This window comes from Candoia aspera, chromosome 4 (genome assembly GCF_035149785.1).
Source record: "Candoia aspera isolate rCanAsp1 chromosome 4, rCanAsp1.hap2, whole genome shotgun sequence".
Taxonomy (NCBI): Eukaryota; Metazoa; Chordata; class Lepidosauria; order Squamata; family Boidae; genus Candoia; species Candoia aspera.
This window is the reverse complement of record NC_086156.1, coordinates 97,641,655-97,656,829: the sequence shown is the minus strand read 5'-3', so window position 1 is coordinate 97,656,829 and position 15,175 is coordinate 97,641,655. Positions and strand designations below refer to the sequence as shown.

The 15,175-nt window shown below is 45.0% G+C and overlaps 1 protein-coding gene across 1 annotated transcript; it reads left to right on the top strand.

Moving 5' to 3' along the window:
• The first annotated feature begins 2,503 nt into the window (after positions 1-2,503).
• Positions 2,504-13,859, top strand: RABEP2 (rabaptin, RAB GTPase binding effector protein 2). The gene is made up of 12 exons (XM_063301103.1): positions 2,504-2,701; positions 2,962-3,192; positions 3,341-3,462; positions 3,555-3,674; positions 4,764-5,081; positions 7,127-7,222; positions 9,350-9,448; positions 10,155-10,295; positions 10,414-10,591; positions 10,798-10,809; positions 10,903-10,973; positions 13,554-13,859. The coding sequence occupies exons 1-12, from the start codon at positions 2,695-2,697 to the stop codon at positions 13,605-13,607; spliced, it is 1,449 nt and encodes a 482-aa protein (XP_063157173.1). The 5' UTR covers positions 2,504-2,694; the 3' UTR covers positions 13,608-13,859.
• Positions 13,860-15,175: the final 1,316 nt, after the last annotated feature.

Below are 15,175 nucleotides of genomic sequence, written 5' to 3'. Positions count from 1 at the left end.
ACGCAGTCAGGACTAGCGCTAGATTGCCTGCTGCTCACAAGAAAGACTGTCTTTTAGTGCCTGCTCTCTCCATTCAGCTTAGAGATTTCTTTTTATTATTTATAACATGAATAATAATTGTGCTTTTTATTTATAGCTTTTAGCATTCATGGGTCTATCAGCTGCTTGCTAATATCACCTCATTTCACTAATTGTTATCTAGAATGAATGGCAGAAAGCTGGAAACTGAGAAACAGATATGATCTAAACTTTGTTTTTATAACTAGTCACTAGATCAGTGTTTCTCAGCCTTGGCTGCTTTAAGAGGTGTGGACTTCCCCAGCCAGCCATGCCAGACCTGTACTATACTAGAATAAAACAGCATCCATACTGGCTGGGGAATTCTGGGAGTTGGAAGTCTACACATCTTAAAGTGGCCAAGATTGAGAAACACTGCACTAGATAACCTATAGCACGTTGGAAAAAACCTTACAGTCATTGAGGTTAGGTTCACATACAACATTAAGCCAAATATAACTTAGCATGCTTGTTTGTGAATTAACATGTCATATGAACTCAGCTCATAGAGTTGACTAACCATGATATATGGGTTAGCCAATTTCATGAACCCATCAATCATGGCTTATTCAATAAGCCAAAGGTGGTCAACCTTCTCTGGCCTGCAGGCCACATTGTTTTCTTCAGTTGTGGTTTAGGGCTGTGGGGTAATTTTTGCCCCTTAACACCCCCCAAACTGGATTTGGAATTTGGGGGGAGCCAAATGCAGTTGCCCATCTCTGAAATAAATCATGGTTAAACAAACTATCATTTAGCATGGTGTGAGCCCCCCACCCCCCCACTACAGTGTGGGCTGTATATTTGACAAACTCAGTCCTGAGCTCAGTCTGGCACATCTTTCAGATCCGTGCCCAAGGCTAAGCCTCAAATTATACATAAACAGCAGATTTCGACTTTAACATCTACTTTGATTTGTTTGTCTTACTAGAAATTCACCAATCGGAACCTGGTGTAAAAGTCACACATTAGAGAATTGTAATCTCAGGAATTTACTCTGCATGGCAGAACCAACTGAAACTTGGTTCCTTCCACACAAGCATCTACTCCTTCATATTAGTTGTAACATTTTGGATATGGACGTAGTTGCTACAGTTAAACAATCTCTGGAGAAGGCTTTAATTCTGGGAAAGGTGGAAGGAAAGAGAAGAAGAGGATCACCAGCAGCAAGGTGGATGGGCTCAGTTACACTACGGCGATGGGTGCACCAATGGAAGAGCTGAAGGACCAAATTAAGGACAGATCATCATGGAGAAAAACTATCTAAGTGGTTGACACTGACTTGATGGCACATAACCAATCAACTCCAGTTAAACAAAAGGAAGTCTGAAATCCTTGCAAACAATTACAAATCATGCACAGATCTACAAGATAATCCAGATCTACCTTCTGCCTACCCTTGCTATACATAATTGCCACCAACAGATGCGATACTCTGTCAAGTCAACCCTTGTACTTGATTTTGCTGGAACTTTTTAGGAGCTAGGATGCAGGGCTGTTTCATACAAAAATGATTATTTTCATGTAAAAGGGAAGAATGAACATTGAAGATCCCCACATATTTATTCATTAATTCAAAACATTTACATAGCTGCCCATCTTGCACCAAACTTGGGGCAGCTCACAACCAAGAGATAAAACCGCATCTATGTACAATAAAAATATTAAAACCAAAGATGTTAACCCCCCCCCCCCGCAAACCCAGGTAACTAAGCTTAGCTCAAAAGAAAAAAAAAGACCTGGAAAAGCCAGGTCTTGGGTTCTTTTCGGAAAGTGAAAAGGGTGGGGGCCTGTTGAATTTCAGGGGGAAGGGTGTGCCATAGGGCAGAGGCTGCCATGGAACAGGCATGCTTCCTAGGTCCCATAAGATGGCAATATTTAAGGGAAGGGACCAGAAGCGTGCCCACCCTATTCGATCTGGTAGGATGGGCAGATGTCCTTAGGGAAAGGCATCTCTACTTGAAGGAAATCTTCCTGGAGATCTTCTACTTGGAGGAGACAATCTAGTGTCTTCTAGCTGCTTTGCGTGGACTTTAAAGCATTTTAAAGTTCAGAATCAGAAACTTTATTGCAGTCGATGACCAGTCCAGCATCTTAAAGTTGCTGAGGTTGAGAAACATTGGATTATATGAAGCTGCGTTCAGTCCCGGAAATTTTTTTTCTGGGAAAAAAAATGGTTCCCAAGCCATTTTTCAGCCAAGCTGCTGAACTCTCCATTAAGCTGGAAAGGCCGGATAGCCTGCAAGCACCTACAGGCCAATTTAAATCCCAGCTCCTTTTAATCCCTCAGGCCCAACTTCAAAGACATTTCCGGAATAAGCAAACGCCTCTCTTCGACAACCTCCGTCCCTCCTCACCTATACGCCACTTCCCTTCGGTTCTTTTCGGAAGCGGTTGAGAAGTCTCGGGGAGTCCCGCGAAGAGCCAACTTAAATAGGGGAGCCGCGGTGCGTCGACCGTTCGGGTGTCTTCGGCACACCCAGTTGTTTTCCTCGGCCATTTCCGAGTTTCTTCGGCTGTTTCCGGTTCCGCTCGGGGAATTCCGGCTCCGCTCGGTCTCCGGGGAAGCAGCCGCAGCAGTAGCCGCAGCAGCGCCGCCGCCGCCGCTGCCGGAGAAGTAGTTAGAAAAGTCTTCGCGGAATGGAAGGTACGCGCGAACGCCCCCCCTCCCCGCGGTGGGCTGGCGACAAGGCGGGAAGCCACGCCCATCGTGGCTACGGGGCTTTATAGAGAGGAGATCCTGTTGGCGTCACCCAGAGGCAAGGTCAGAGGTCACAGCTAGGATGTTTAGGTCGGGCTAGGGGTCGCAAAGTTTATTGGCTGAGCGATGTGAAAGATGGGGGACGGCGGTCCTGGGTTCCAGTCTAGCTCCATTTGTCATTCCCCCCTCCCTCCTTTTCTTACAAGAGCCGCAGAGGGTGCAGGATGTGGGGGTGCCCCCTGCCCCGAACCCCCCTGGGGACCCCGATCCCGAAGAGACCATCCGAAGCCTGCAGGCCCAGTTGGCAGCCGCCTTGGCAGAAGTAGAGACGGTCCGAGCTGTGGCTGCAGTGAGCGAAGGCACCAAGCAGGAGGCTGTGGAGGCTGTCCAGCGCCGGTGCCAGGAAGAGGTGGCTTCCTTGCAGGCTATCTTGAAAGGTGAAGGCGTGCAGGTCAGGGTGGGTGGGGAAGGAACTGGGCTTGTTTTGCCTAAGTGCCTTAAGCCCTTCCTCCCAGACCTGAGGGCAGGATCGTAAATCAGACCTGGCCTTGGAGGTGGCAGCTCAAAGGTTTATTTCCTTTATAGACACCATTTCCAGCTATGAGGCCCGTCTGTCAGCCGTCCAGCGCGACAGCCGGGAGAATGCTTGGAGCCGCTTGCTGCCAAGGACCAGCCCTCTGGACTCATTGGAGAAACAGATGGAAAAAGTAAGCAATGCACAGCCAGGATCCCACTGTGAGGGCTGAGCTGAGTTTCCAGGGGAGGCAAAAAACCTACTGCTTTCTCTCTCTCTCCACAGGCGCAAGAGGACACTCAGCGACTCCGGGCCATTGTGCTGCCGATGGAGCAGGAAATTGCTGAGCTGAAAGCAAAACTGGCCCATGCTGAGAGTCTGGTTCAGGAGCTGCAGGGTGAGGAGGTGAGATGGGAAGAGAGGGAAAGAGGGACAGAAGGAAAGAAAATTTTGGAAGTTGGGATAAAAAACTGAGGAAAGAAGGAGAAGTGATGAAATATCTTACAAAATCTATCTGAAGTTGATGGCTGACCCAGAATAAATGGATGCCAAGCAGTTGTGCATGTGATACCAGAAATGTAAGTCTGCAAGTCTGTACCTGAGTGTTGCAGGTGGATCTCTAAAAAGGATATAGATTGGCGAGCAAGACAGTTGAGTGACCAGGACAGTGAATGACTGGTGGAAGGACAAAGTCGCTCTTAGTGAGACGGGCAGTGACGAAAAATATATGATATGATATGATATGATATGATATATGATATGATATGATATTATAAATGTTTATTCTCCCACTTTTATACTGTACTGCCCAGAGTTTTAATTAATTGGGTCAGGTCATAAATATGTTTGAATAAATAAACAAGTTCAGGGAAAGTCCTTTGTGTTTGGTTATAGATATTTATTTGTTTACCAAAAGGCATGTGCTTCCTGTTCTTTTGATTCTAGGCAGCTTACAACACATGAGGTAAAACATCAATAAAATCCATCCATAAACCCGCTAAGTAATCACAAAACCTATTAAAAACTATAAATAAACCAGTAGCTGCTCTCAAATAAATCTGAATGCTTTCTTAAGTGGATTTTTTTTTTGGTCATCTTCTGACACATCAGGGCAGGGGCACATCTAACCTGGAGGGGCAGGTTGTTCCAGAGGGCGGGGGGCATTACTGAGAAAGCCGATCTCTGGGTCCCAGCTTCCTTCCCTGCCCCTCCACCTCCCAATTTCTTTCAGTATGGGTACCAAGAACCTCCTTTCCCTATTAGGTCATGCGGACTGGGCAGATTCTACATGAAATTGATTGATTGATTACTGTGCCATCAAGTTGTTTTTGACTCCTGGTGACCACATAGATAGGTTTTCTCCATGACGATCTATCCTAACTTGAAATACATTGTCCTAAAAATAATGAGAGCCCCAGCTATAAATATGGCCTTTGCAATACACAATCTGAGCAGCTTGGGATTGTTCTGTAACTCCCATATTTTTCTCTTCAGCATTCCTTCAGTAGCTCAGCTGAATCCCTTGTTGATCCTGAGACTGTGCCCACTGAATTGCCTGGAGGTGACCACATTCCTTTGGCAGAAGGAGGAGTAGCAGAGAAGTTTGCCCATAGCCTGGACAGTGTCTCCATTGCTTCATTTTCCTCCTTGGCACCAAGTCCTGGGCCTCCTGTCCGGCGCAGACGTCCTCCAAGTCCTGAGACTGCTTCCATTGCCTCCTCAACTGGGACCTTGGTGCCTGAGACTATTTATCTACCGCCAGCTGGACACCAGCTTGTATCTGAATCAGAGTGGGCTCAACTCCAAGAACAGGTTTGTGTGTAGAAGGCAAAGATAGTGTATTGATAGATATATTCCTGTGTATTCATCTAGGGTGCTTTCTGTGCTGCATTTTGGGGTATAGCCATCCAAGATATTAACTTCTTATATATAGGAAGAACATTATGTTCCAAATTATTTACAGTACATTTACTTTCAAATGAGTCTACCTCAGGCCTTCATAAACTTTCCTTTTATCTATCAACCTCTGTTGCTCCTATCTACTCATGCTGTTTCTGGTCTTCTTCCTTTTCCCCATTTTGGCTGCACCTTTTTTCCTTGGCATTAGGAAATTAGCATCCCAGTCTGATGCTGGAAGGATTTGGGTGTATTACAAAAACGGTTTAGACCAGCTTTGTACTATGTACAGTGGTGCTTAAAAGTTTATGAACCCTTTGGAATTTTCAATATTTCTGCATAAATATGACCTAAAACATCATCTGTTCTCCACACAAGTCCTAAAACTAGCTAAAGTGAAGCCAATTAGACAAATGAGACAAATTTTAGGACTTCTGTGGAGAACAGATCGCATGTTTGGTCATATTTATGCAGAAATATTGAAAATTCCAAAAGGTTCTGCTGCAGAAGAAGGCCTTGCATGGCCAGCAGCTGCCTCATGAAGGGCCAGCCCCCTGCATCTTGTCAGCAGTGGGAAGAAGATGGCAAAGGTCAGCTGGGGGCAGCAGGGATGGTGGAGTGCAGGGCAGCGGGGGTGCAGGGCAGAGTGCAGGGCAGCCAAAAAGGCAGAGATGGGAGATGGGCAGATGGGGAGAGTTGAAGTGGAGGTGAACGCAGCAGGGCAGGGAAAGTGTGAGGTCCTTGCCTAACGACCGCAACCGGGACTACTGAAACTGTTGTCGCTTAGCAGTGCGATCACATGATTTTTCACCTAATGACCACATCACATGGGGACAGAAATTCTGCTCCCAATTAGAGTCGTTAAGCAAGGACTACCTGAGTCCTATTTTGCAACCTCCTCTTGAGGGGTTGATTGTTAAGAGGCAAAATAATGTTCCAAACCTCACCCTTTAAACCTTTAAGTGCTTGCATAGGTTTAAAACTCATTTTCTTCCTTAAATCCTTCTCCTGAATACGTTAAAAAGACTCCATAAATTTCAATCCTGCCTATTTCAGAGGAGGGGGAATTGTAGAAGTACAAGATTGCCCACCTCTGTTATAGGAAGATGAAAAAGGCAACTAGCCTTTAAATCGGGCTTCCTCCATTGTAGCCCCTAGCTATAAAACACCCTCCTGATTGAGGCCTCCTGGTTCTGTCACATTGGGATTTCTGGCATATAGTAGGTAAAAGCATGATCAGGCTCCTTGGTGAACATTTGGGGGCTGAGGATGAATTTACTTGATAGAGATTCTGTGTAGTCAGTATTGCTGGTGGTGGTTTTCAAGGCTTCTCTGTGTTGCCTTTGGTGTTATTCACAGTTGTTGTCTTAAAGAGGATTTTTAGCTGCTCTGGAAAGTCTTTTGGAGAAGGACATTACAGCTAGCTCACAGTTTTTTCATAGACTGTCATCAACTTTATAACTCCCAGAGGGATAATTCTTATTAGCATAGTGGGAAATACAGGTAGTCCTTGCTTAACTACAGTAATTGGGACCGGAATTTCCACCATTAAGCGATACGGACATAAAGTGTGATGTCATTTGACTATACCGCGACTCACTTGATTGCAACTTCTGACTTTCTGCTGGCTTCCCCATTGGCTTTGCTTGTGGGAAGCCAGCAGGGAAGGCTGCAGATGGCAGTCACGTGACCATGGGGTGCTATGACGGTCAGAAATCCAGGCTGGTTGCTGAGTGCCCAGATGGTGATCACTGCAGGGGCCGCTGCAACAGCTGGAACTTCAAGGACCGTTCGTAAGTACCACTTGTTCAGCGCTGTTGCAAGTTTGAATGGTTGCTGAACAAATGGTCATTAAATGAGGACCACCTGTAGAAGGAGAATTTTGAGAAATGAGTGAAGATTTGATGGTAAAGGCCTTCCTTCCTTCCCCCCACCCCCCATATCCTTGGTGGCCTCCTCAGGTGCAGCAACAACGTGAAGCTCTGGAGGAAACAGCACAGGAGAAAGCTAACTTGGAGGAAGCCCTAAGACGTAGCAACGAAGAGTGCAGTAAGCAGGTATGTTCCATGTCTATTGACTACTGCAATGTGCTCTACATGGGGCTACCCTTGAAGAGTATCCGGAAGCTTCAGCTGGTCCAGAATGCAGCCGCGCCGGTTATTTTTGGTGCCCCTAGGTCGGCACATATATATAACACCTTTACTGTGTGAGCTGCACTGGGTGCCAGTTTGCTTCTGCGTCCAATTCAAAGTGTTGGTTATCACCTTTAAAGCCCTACATGGCATGGGACCGGGTTACATGAGGGACCGTCTCATCCCCATAATATTGACCCGCCCCACCTGGTCAGGCAGAGAGGGCATGCTGCGGACCCTGTCCGCAAGAGAATTCCATCTGGCGGGGTCCAGGAGGCGGGCCTTCTCTGCAGTTGCCCCTGCCCTTTGGAACATCTTGCCCTCAGAGGTGAGGCAGGCGCCTTCACTTCTGACCTTCAGGAGGACCCTGAAAACCTGGTTTTGCCATCTTGCATAGGGCGGGCAGGTGGGCAAGCATCCATAGGGTTGGCTCGCACCTTACAGCCCCTCCCACCTGATCAGAATTTTTAACCTCTTGGTTTGTATACTTATTTATATTGCATTTTATATTTGTAATTGTTTTTATAGATTTTAATTGTTGTTATTATAGTTTTAATTTTATTGTAAACCTCCCAGAGTCCCCCTTTTGGGGGAGATGGGCGGTGGCAAAATTTGAATGATAAATAAATAAATAATGTCTTGGAACTCATGCTCATTCTTATGTTAAATTGGATTTCTGTTCTGTCCTTCTCTAAGGACCTTGAGGTGGAATTCAGGATTATATCCATCTATCCATAAATCATATGAAAATAAAACACAATGAAAAAGTAAATATTAAAGGGCAGGAATTATACCAAATAACCAATATAAAAACACTATTCTAATACTTTAAGTCTTCAAGTGGAATTCGGCTCCTGGTGACTTCATAGAAACATCCAGGTAGTTTTTTGGCAACAGTGTGGAAGTGGTTTGTCATTGCCTTCTTCTGGAATGTTTTTACTTCCCAGTCTGGCCTATTGTCACCTTCTGAAACTCTATCAGTACTGCAGTTAAAAAAAAAAATTAGAAGTCTGTTTATGAGAAGAGGAAAGTGTTTGCCTGGCATTCCAAAAATAACTGTGGGTGGTAGGCTGCTGTCCCAGAACTGAGAAGACCCAAGACTTCATTCATCTGAGACTTGTGGATAAAAATTTCTAAGGATGATCTAAATTTCTGGGCAGTTGCATGTAGGAGGAAGCATTCCTTGAGCTACTGTAGCTCCAACCTATGTAGGGCTTTAAATATCAACAGCAGCTGGTTGAACTGCATTCAGAGATGGGTTGAAACATTAAGGCAAGAGAGAAAGCATTGGGTGAGCCTAGCCCCTAAGTCATAACATACCGTCTGTAAAGGTTAAGTTTACATGAGATGTTAAGCCAAAATCAAGCAAGACACATTACAGCTGATTGTATTCTGCGGACTTAGCCGCAGACTTGCTAAAGATAACATGAAAACCATATGTGGTTTGTGATGGAGTTTTTAAAGGTCAATAAAGGAACTCCAAGCAGCTAACAGCAATCTTGCAGAGTAGAAGCGTGAACCAAAAGGGAACTTGCACATTAAGCTCAATTACATTCAGAAATAAATTCAGTCTTCACACTGTAGTTAGATGAAGAAAATAGAGATAGCTTGCTTTTATTCAGTAGATCTGGATACAGGTAAGTTCACAGTAGAAAGCATTTAATCATCACTGGTTCTTTGTAGACACTTTCTATGTGGAATAGAAAGGGCGAGGAGCTGCATTCTGCAGCCCCCCTGCTTGCATGTCTGCCATGAGGTAATGGAGACTGTTAATCCTCAAGCCCAAGAAGGAGGAGGAAGAGGAAGTCAGTTGACCCACGTGACATCCCACAAGCACAAGAGAGACACGTCTTGCTAGAGAAAGACCCCCTTATGCTTATGAGACAATGCTGAGTTGATCCCTGATCATTCCAACAGTTTGGTGATTTTAACCTGGCACGTTCCAACCGTAGAGCAACATCTTAACCATTTTGCATTGCTCGCTCTTGCACAGAATACCACCTTCAGCTTCCACAAACCAGATTTTCTTTCTCTTCTTTCCTTTCTGAGTAGGTCCAGGTTCTTTTGACCCAGATCCAGACATCAGAGCACCTTCTCCAAGGCCTCCAAGCCACCGTGAGTGAAACCCAGCGGCAGACACAAGAGCAGATGGTGAGTACGATAGATGGGTGATAGTGCTGGGAGTGAAGCACAGTATGGTGGGGGAATCAGAAGAGAAAATGGGAGAAATTCTCCTGCTTTGATGTAGACAATTTGGGGTTGTCTCAGACTTCGGGTAGGAGGAGTTCTAAGGCTGCTGACATGTTAATTTAAATGCTATCTGGCCTTCTGCAGCAGAGGCTGAAAAAGTGTGGTAGGAACTGAATTGCATGTCTGTGATGACTAGAACCTCTCACGCAGTATGCTTGTCCAGATGCAGTTATGCAGCACACCACGGGGGCCTTGAGGATGGAGGAAATTCTGATGTGTCAACAAAGAGTTGCAAGTGCAGGTTGTCGGCAGGACGTGCAGTGTTTTCCTACCAGGGATGAGGAGTTTGTTGATCTTACCTATTGTGAGGTGTCTTGAATACAGTTTTCTTCATGGAAAGATGGCACATGCATTCCTCCCTCATCTAATCTAAATGTGCCAACGGGTGCAGCCCTTCCATGGTCTATATCTTGTCTATTGTTGCTTGATAATTCCAGACCTTTTCCTCGCTTCTAAACTCTGTGCCTGCTGTTCTGGATAAGTATTTTTCAGAGGCTGTCATGTGGGAGCCTCTAATGTTTAAATCCTCCCTTGGAGACATCAGTGGAAGGACAAAGTTACTGGTTGCTGCCTGTTTCTCCTCCCTCCCCTTATGGTTTTCTTCTAGGCTGATTTGGCTGCATCCCATAAGCGCCTCAGCTACGAAGTGCAGCGTCTCAGTGCAGAGAATGAAGGGCTGCGGGGGATGAGTTCCCAGAATCCTCACCCAGCAGATGTTGAGACTAGGAGCTTGCCCAGCACCGTGCCGGTACCTATAATCCAGCTAATGCTAGTATTGGGGTTGAGGAATGAGATTTGCTGGTATTGTACAGATTAGACTTCACCTTAATAAAACAGACTTTTTCCCTATCTTTTTGCTTCCCCAGGAGCTGCAAGCCATGGTGCACAAGCTGAGGCAAGAGTCTGCCTTACAGCTTCGGGCTGCAGAGCATCAGGCTGAGCGCCTGCGAATTGAAATCATATCTTTGCGGGAGCGGCTGGATGAAGAAGCAGCATCTCAGTCAGGCCTGCAGGGGGCGCTGGAGAGAGAGCAGGAAGAAAGAGGTGGGCGGGGGAAAGGTGGCCTGTAAAGGGCGATGGCGGTCCTGATTGTACAGATAGGAATGAATCTCTAGAGTTGGCAAGTGCTAAATTGTTAAAATCAAATATCTGTGCATTTAGAAGCTTGATATCAGAGCCAAGGAAATTCTCTTTAACACTAACAACTTCTCCTTTTTGTTTCCTTTTCTCCCGCTGCTTCTGACTGAAAGAGCTTTTGCAAGGTATGATGATCTCAAGTTACATGGTCCATATATTTCCATTGTACCATTTATGCATGGTCATGATCTGGACTTCTCCTTTGTCTCGCTTCCCAGCCTCCTTGAATAGTATTCAGAGTGAGATGGAAAGGCTGCAGCAAGGGCAAGAGGAGCTAAATAGAATCCAGGTATGCTTGAATTTCTACCTAGAAACATTGTACTTCTCAAAGCTTGGCTCCATTGTATTTCTCCACAGTCTGGTGTCCTGCAGACGTGCTGGGCCTGTTCTCTGAATTCTCAGAGATTTCACTAATCTCCCAATGTCTGGTACAATCTCAGGGAATTCTGGGAGTTCAAATCCTAACCTGTCTGGAAGGCATCACATTGAGAAAGACTATATAGTTCTTTCCCATCCACACCTAGCAGTTTCTCTTGTCATAAAGCAATCCACTCCTCCCATAATTTACCAATTTGAGTGAATACTTCATTATTTTCTAACTGAGTTTCAATAAACATTAGCACTTGGGCATGCAGAAATGCCTACACCACAGCACTGGATTATTGACTATGTTTGGCTGGTGGGTTCTTAAGTTGTGTAAGGTTGCTTTAGGTAAATTTGTTGCAGACTTGCTGCAACTTGTTGCAGGCTCTTTGAATGCTAGGGTGTTTTCTCCAAGCAAAAAAGAAAGGTCAGGGCCAGATGATTCCATGCAAGGCTGTAAAGGGAAGGACATGAGAGGAACAAAGTGCCTCTTAAATTGCCCCATTGTTCCTCAGAATCAGTGTGATCCCACAAACGATGCTGGGAAAGACATTTCTTTGTATTTCTCTGAATTCTGCTGTGCATATATGCTAGGCTTCAACTCTTCTCCCTAGGCATCACGATCACTTTATCTGAAGGATCAGGTTAGGGAAAGCTGCAAATGCTCTGTTAATATGTTGGAGAAAATTGAGGCACTTCAGAATCCTGCTTCTAACTTGGAGTGAAACCATTTCCTCACTTGAATTTTTTTTAGTAATCTGAATTACAGCTGTGTTGGATTTCAAGATTCTACAAAAATGATCCGAATTGATTTGAGAAGCCAATATCCACATTTGCTCTTTAAATGTATCTCTTAGTTCTAGCCTTTTACTAAATTGCCTTTCAGATTTCAGTTTTAAGAAGATGGGCACACTGGCATTTTTTCCAAATACTTCTAAACTGGCCCCAAACAAATCAATGTAGGCACCTTAGCAGCTGACCAGACCACTTAAGGTAAAGCCTGATTGCAACTGCAGAGCCATAGCTCTCTGCTGCATAACCGCTGGAACTTCTGAGTGAGTCCCAAGCTGGAGGAGTACAAACATTTGAAAATGGGAAAGCAAGAAGGGAATGTGGTTGAAAAATAATGGCGAAGTCATATCTAGGTCAAAGAAGAGAGGCCCAGCACAGATTCAGATGAGGTAGATCTTGAGCACGGATTCAGATGAGGTAGATCTTTCTTCAGAACAGCTTCAAGCGGTATTAGCATTCTAGAGCAATCTGATATATTACCTATTGTCTTTATAGGCAAGTTACAGTGTTGTTGTTTATTTGTTTAGTCGCTTCCGACTCTTCGTGACTTCATGGACCAGCCCACGCCAGAGCTTCCTGTCGGTCGTCAACACCCCCAGCTCCCCCAGGGACGAGTCCGTCACCTCTAGAATATCATCCATCCACCTTGCCCTTGGTCGGCCCCTCTTCCTTTTGCCCTCCTCTCTCCCCAGCATCAGCATCTTCTCCAGGGTGTCCTGTCTTCTCATTATGTGGCCAAAGTATTTCAGTTTTGCCTTTAATATCATTCCCTCAAGTGAGCAGTCTGGCTTTCTTTCCTGGAGAATGGACTGGTTGGATCTTCTTGCAGTCCAAGGCACTCTCAGAATTTTCCTCCAACACCACAGTTCCAAAGCATCGATCTTCCTTCTCTCAGCCTTCCTTATGGTCCAGCTCTCGCAGCCACATGTTGCTACAGGGAGCACCATTGCTTTAACTATGTGGGCCTTTGTTGTCAGTGTGATGTCTCTGCTCTTAACTATTTTATCGAGATTTGTCATTGCTCTTCTCCCAAGGATTAAGCGTCTTCTGATTTCCTGACTGCAGTCAGCATCTGCAGTAATCTTCGCACCTAGAAATACAAAGTTACAGTGTACTATTCCCTATAATGATGAAAGCTGTTCCCCCCATGAGTCCATAACTCTTGCTGTCTTCATTAATCCCACTTCTCAGTTGTTTAAAGAATGATATATTCTGTGCAGTAGCAATCAGCTATTTCCAAGGCTGTATGTTTATCACTGGTGTCCTCAGAACTTCATTTTTCAGTGCTTAAAAAAAAGTTTTAACTTTGGTGTGAGAAGAAAAATGTGAAAGGACGTGGGCAAAGCTGAGATACAGTACAGTTTTAGCACTGTCCTTGCTTATGGTGTCCCAGTCTGAAGGCAAAGCCTTGTTCAGATGGAAGGCACCATCTCATTAATTATATTAATAAACATGGATCAGAAACAGGCAAACCTTGCCTTTGTCCCAATAGCCACAAGCAACACTTGGATGTGATGATTGTAATTCTTGGTGATAGCTGTTGGGCTTGGGCATATTTGTGTGGATAGACCACTTGTTCTAATTGTGACAGGTGAGGATGGCACCTGTCACTTCTGTTTGTGCACATGAGGGCTTCTGTCAATGTCAGGTACTTGGGGTGGGGGGTGCGAGAGATATTTGTGGGACTCAGTCATCTTCCTTCCTTATATTACAGATGCAGCCTGGTGTGAGAGAAGCCAGCAGACTACCAGGGAGGCCAGAGCCTTAGGCTGAGGATGAGGAAATTGGGCCTCTCTTTCTTCCCATCCCTGGCACCCCAGGAACCTCAGGGAAATCATGACTTGCCAGGCACCAAAGGGTCAACTGTCTCTTCCAGAGCCTCCCCAGGTCTTCTCTCTGCATGGGGAGGAGTACCAGAACTCTGGAGGTAGGGATGGCTGGGTTCTTTTGTTATTCCCCTGGCCCTTGTCTGGACACTGGAGCCTCCAGGGCACAATAAACAAGATTTTTTATATCCTTAGCCTGTGCCTCTCCCTTTTGAGGATGATTAATTAAGGTTGGGGTGGGAAAGATGCACAGCATAAGCACCAATGCAAGCGCCATATCCCTCTCAAAACAGCAGCATCATGAATAGTGGCACCCTATTGTGGCTTACAAGCAATATAAACAATTATAAATAAAAATATAATAAATATTATTTTGAAACAAAACTATGCTATCCTAGCTCTTCTGCACAAGGCAGTTGGGAAGAATCCAGCTGACTGGGCTTCTGTGGTAGCTGTTTCCTGCTTTCCTCCTTTTGTCTTCTCTTCAGAGGTCCTACAGCTCAGGTGCACCCTTTGCACCAAGTTACAGATTGTTGAATAAACCATGGTGGTTATATCCCCATGCAGTATCATGCTAGGCCAAACCCAAACAAGCTACATTGTTGTTTAGTATGATGCGCGAAACCAAACTCAGTTCCCACCAACAAGCCTGTAAAATCAGCTTGTGTGGAAGTCAAACTTGCAGCTCCTAGCTTAAATATTGCAGGCTCTCCTAACTACTATGTTCTTGAAACTAACCAGTTTAACTGCGACTTCTGGGTGGGGAAAATGCCAGATTGATGCGTCTCCAAAAGCGCGGAGATGACACTGAGGCTGGAACTGTGACCGGGCAGTGAGCCCGGTCCTGTGGAGCTTCTCCAGACAAGGAGAAGCCGAAGAGATCAGCCACGGCTCCTCACGAGAAAGCCTGCAGAGTCCGAAAGGGATCTGCAGGTCTTGTGAGTAAAGAGCACCGGGAACGGGGAAAGGAGGGCTTGCAGTTTGGAAACACTTTGGATTACAGCTATTTAACAGTTTAAGAGATTTTCGTAGTGGCAGTTTCATTGGACCATCTGCTGAGTGCTCCTACTGCCCGTGATGTATTTAACAGAAAAAGAACAGACAAAAAACTAGCAGAAAGCACATTAAGAGTTTGGACTGTGAATGTTTTAAATGTATAAAGGGGCCAGTGGTATTTTTCTAGACTTTATTTACTTTAAGTTCTGGTGAATTAAATAAAAAGCACGTACCTCCATGGGAAAGTATTTTGTTTAGGTTCTCTGAGGCAAATGAGTGGTGGACTTTTTAAACAAAAAAGACAAGGGACAATCGTAAAAGTGCAGAGATTGTATGTGAGTAGAAACCTTGAGACTTTAAGGGGTTGTCGTGCAAGTGCATATATTGAAGAATTATGGGGGGAAATAGATAAAGGCTTGCTTTTTTTGACATTTTTATTTTTTGGATTACAAATTAAGACAGAGAAAGATGGCCACTACCAGAAAAACAGTGTAAGAAGGGAGAAGAGGATTGT

Coding starts and splice junctions, on each gene's coding strand:
- RABEP2 (XM_063301103.1), top strand. Junction 3,193..3,340: donor CTTGCAGGCTATCTTGAAAG/GTGAAGGCGTGC, acceptor TTTCCTTTATAG/ACACCATTTCCAGCTATGAG. Junction 10,296..10,413: donor GCTTGCCCAGCACCGTGCCG/GTACCTATAATC, acceptor TTGCTTCCCCAG/GAGCTGCAAGCCATGGTGCA.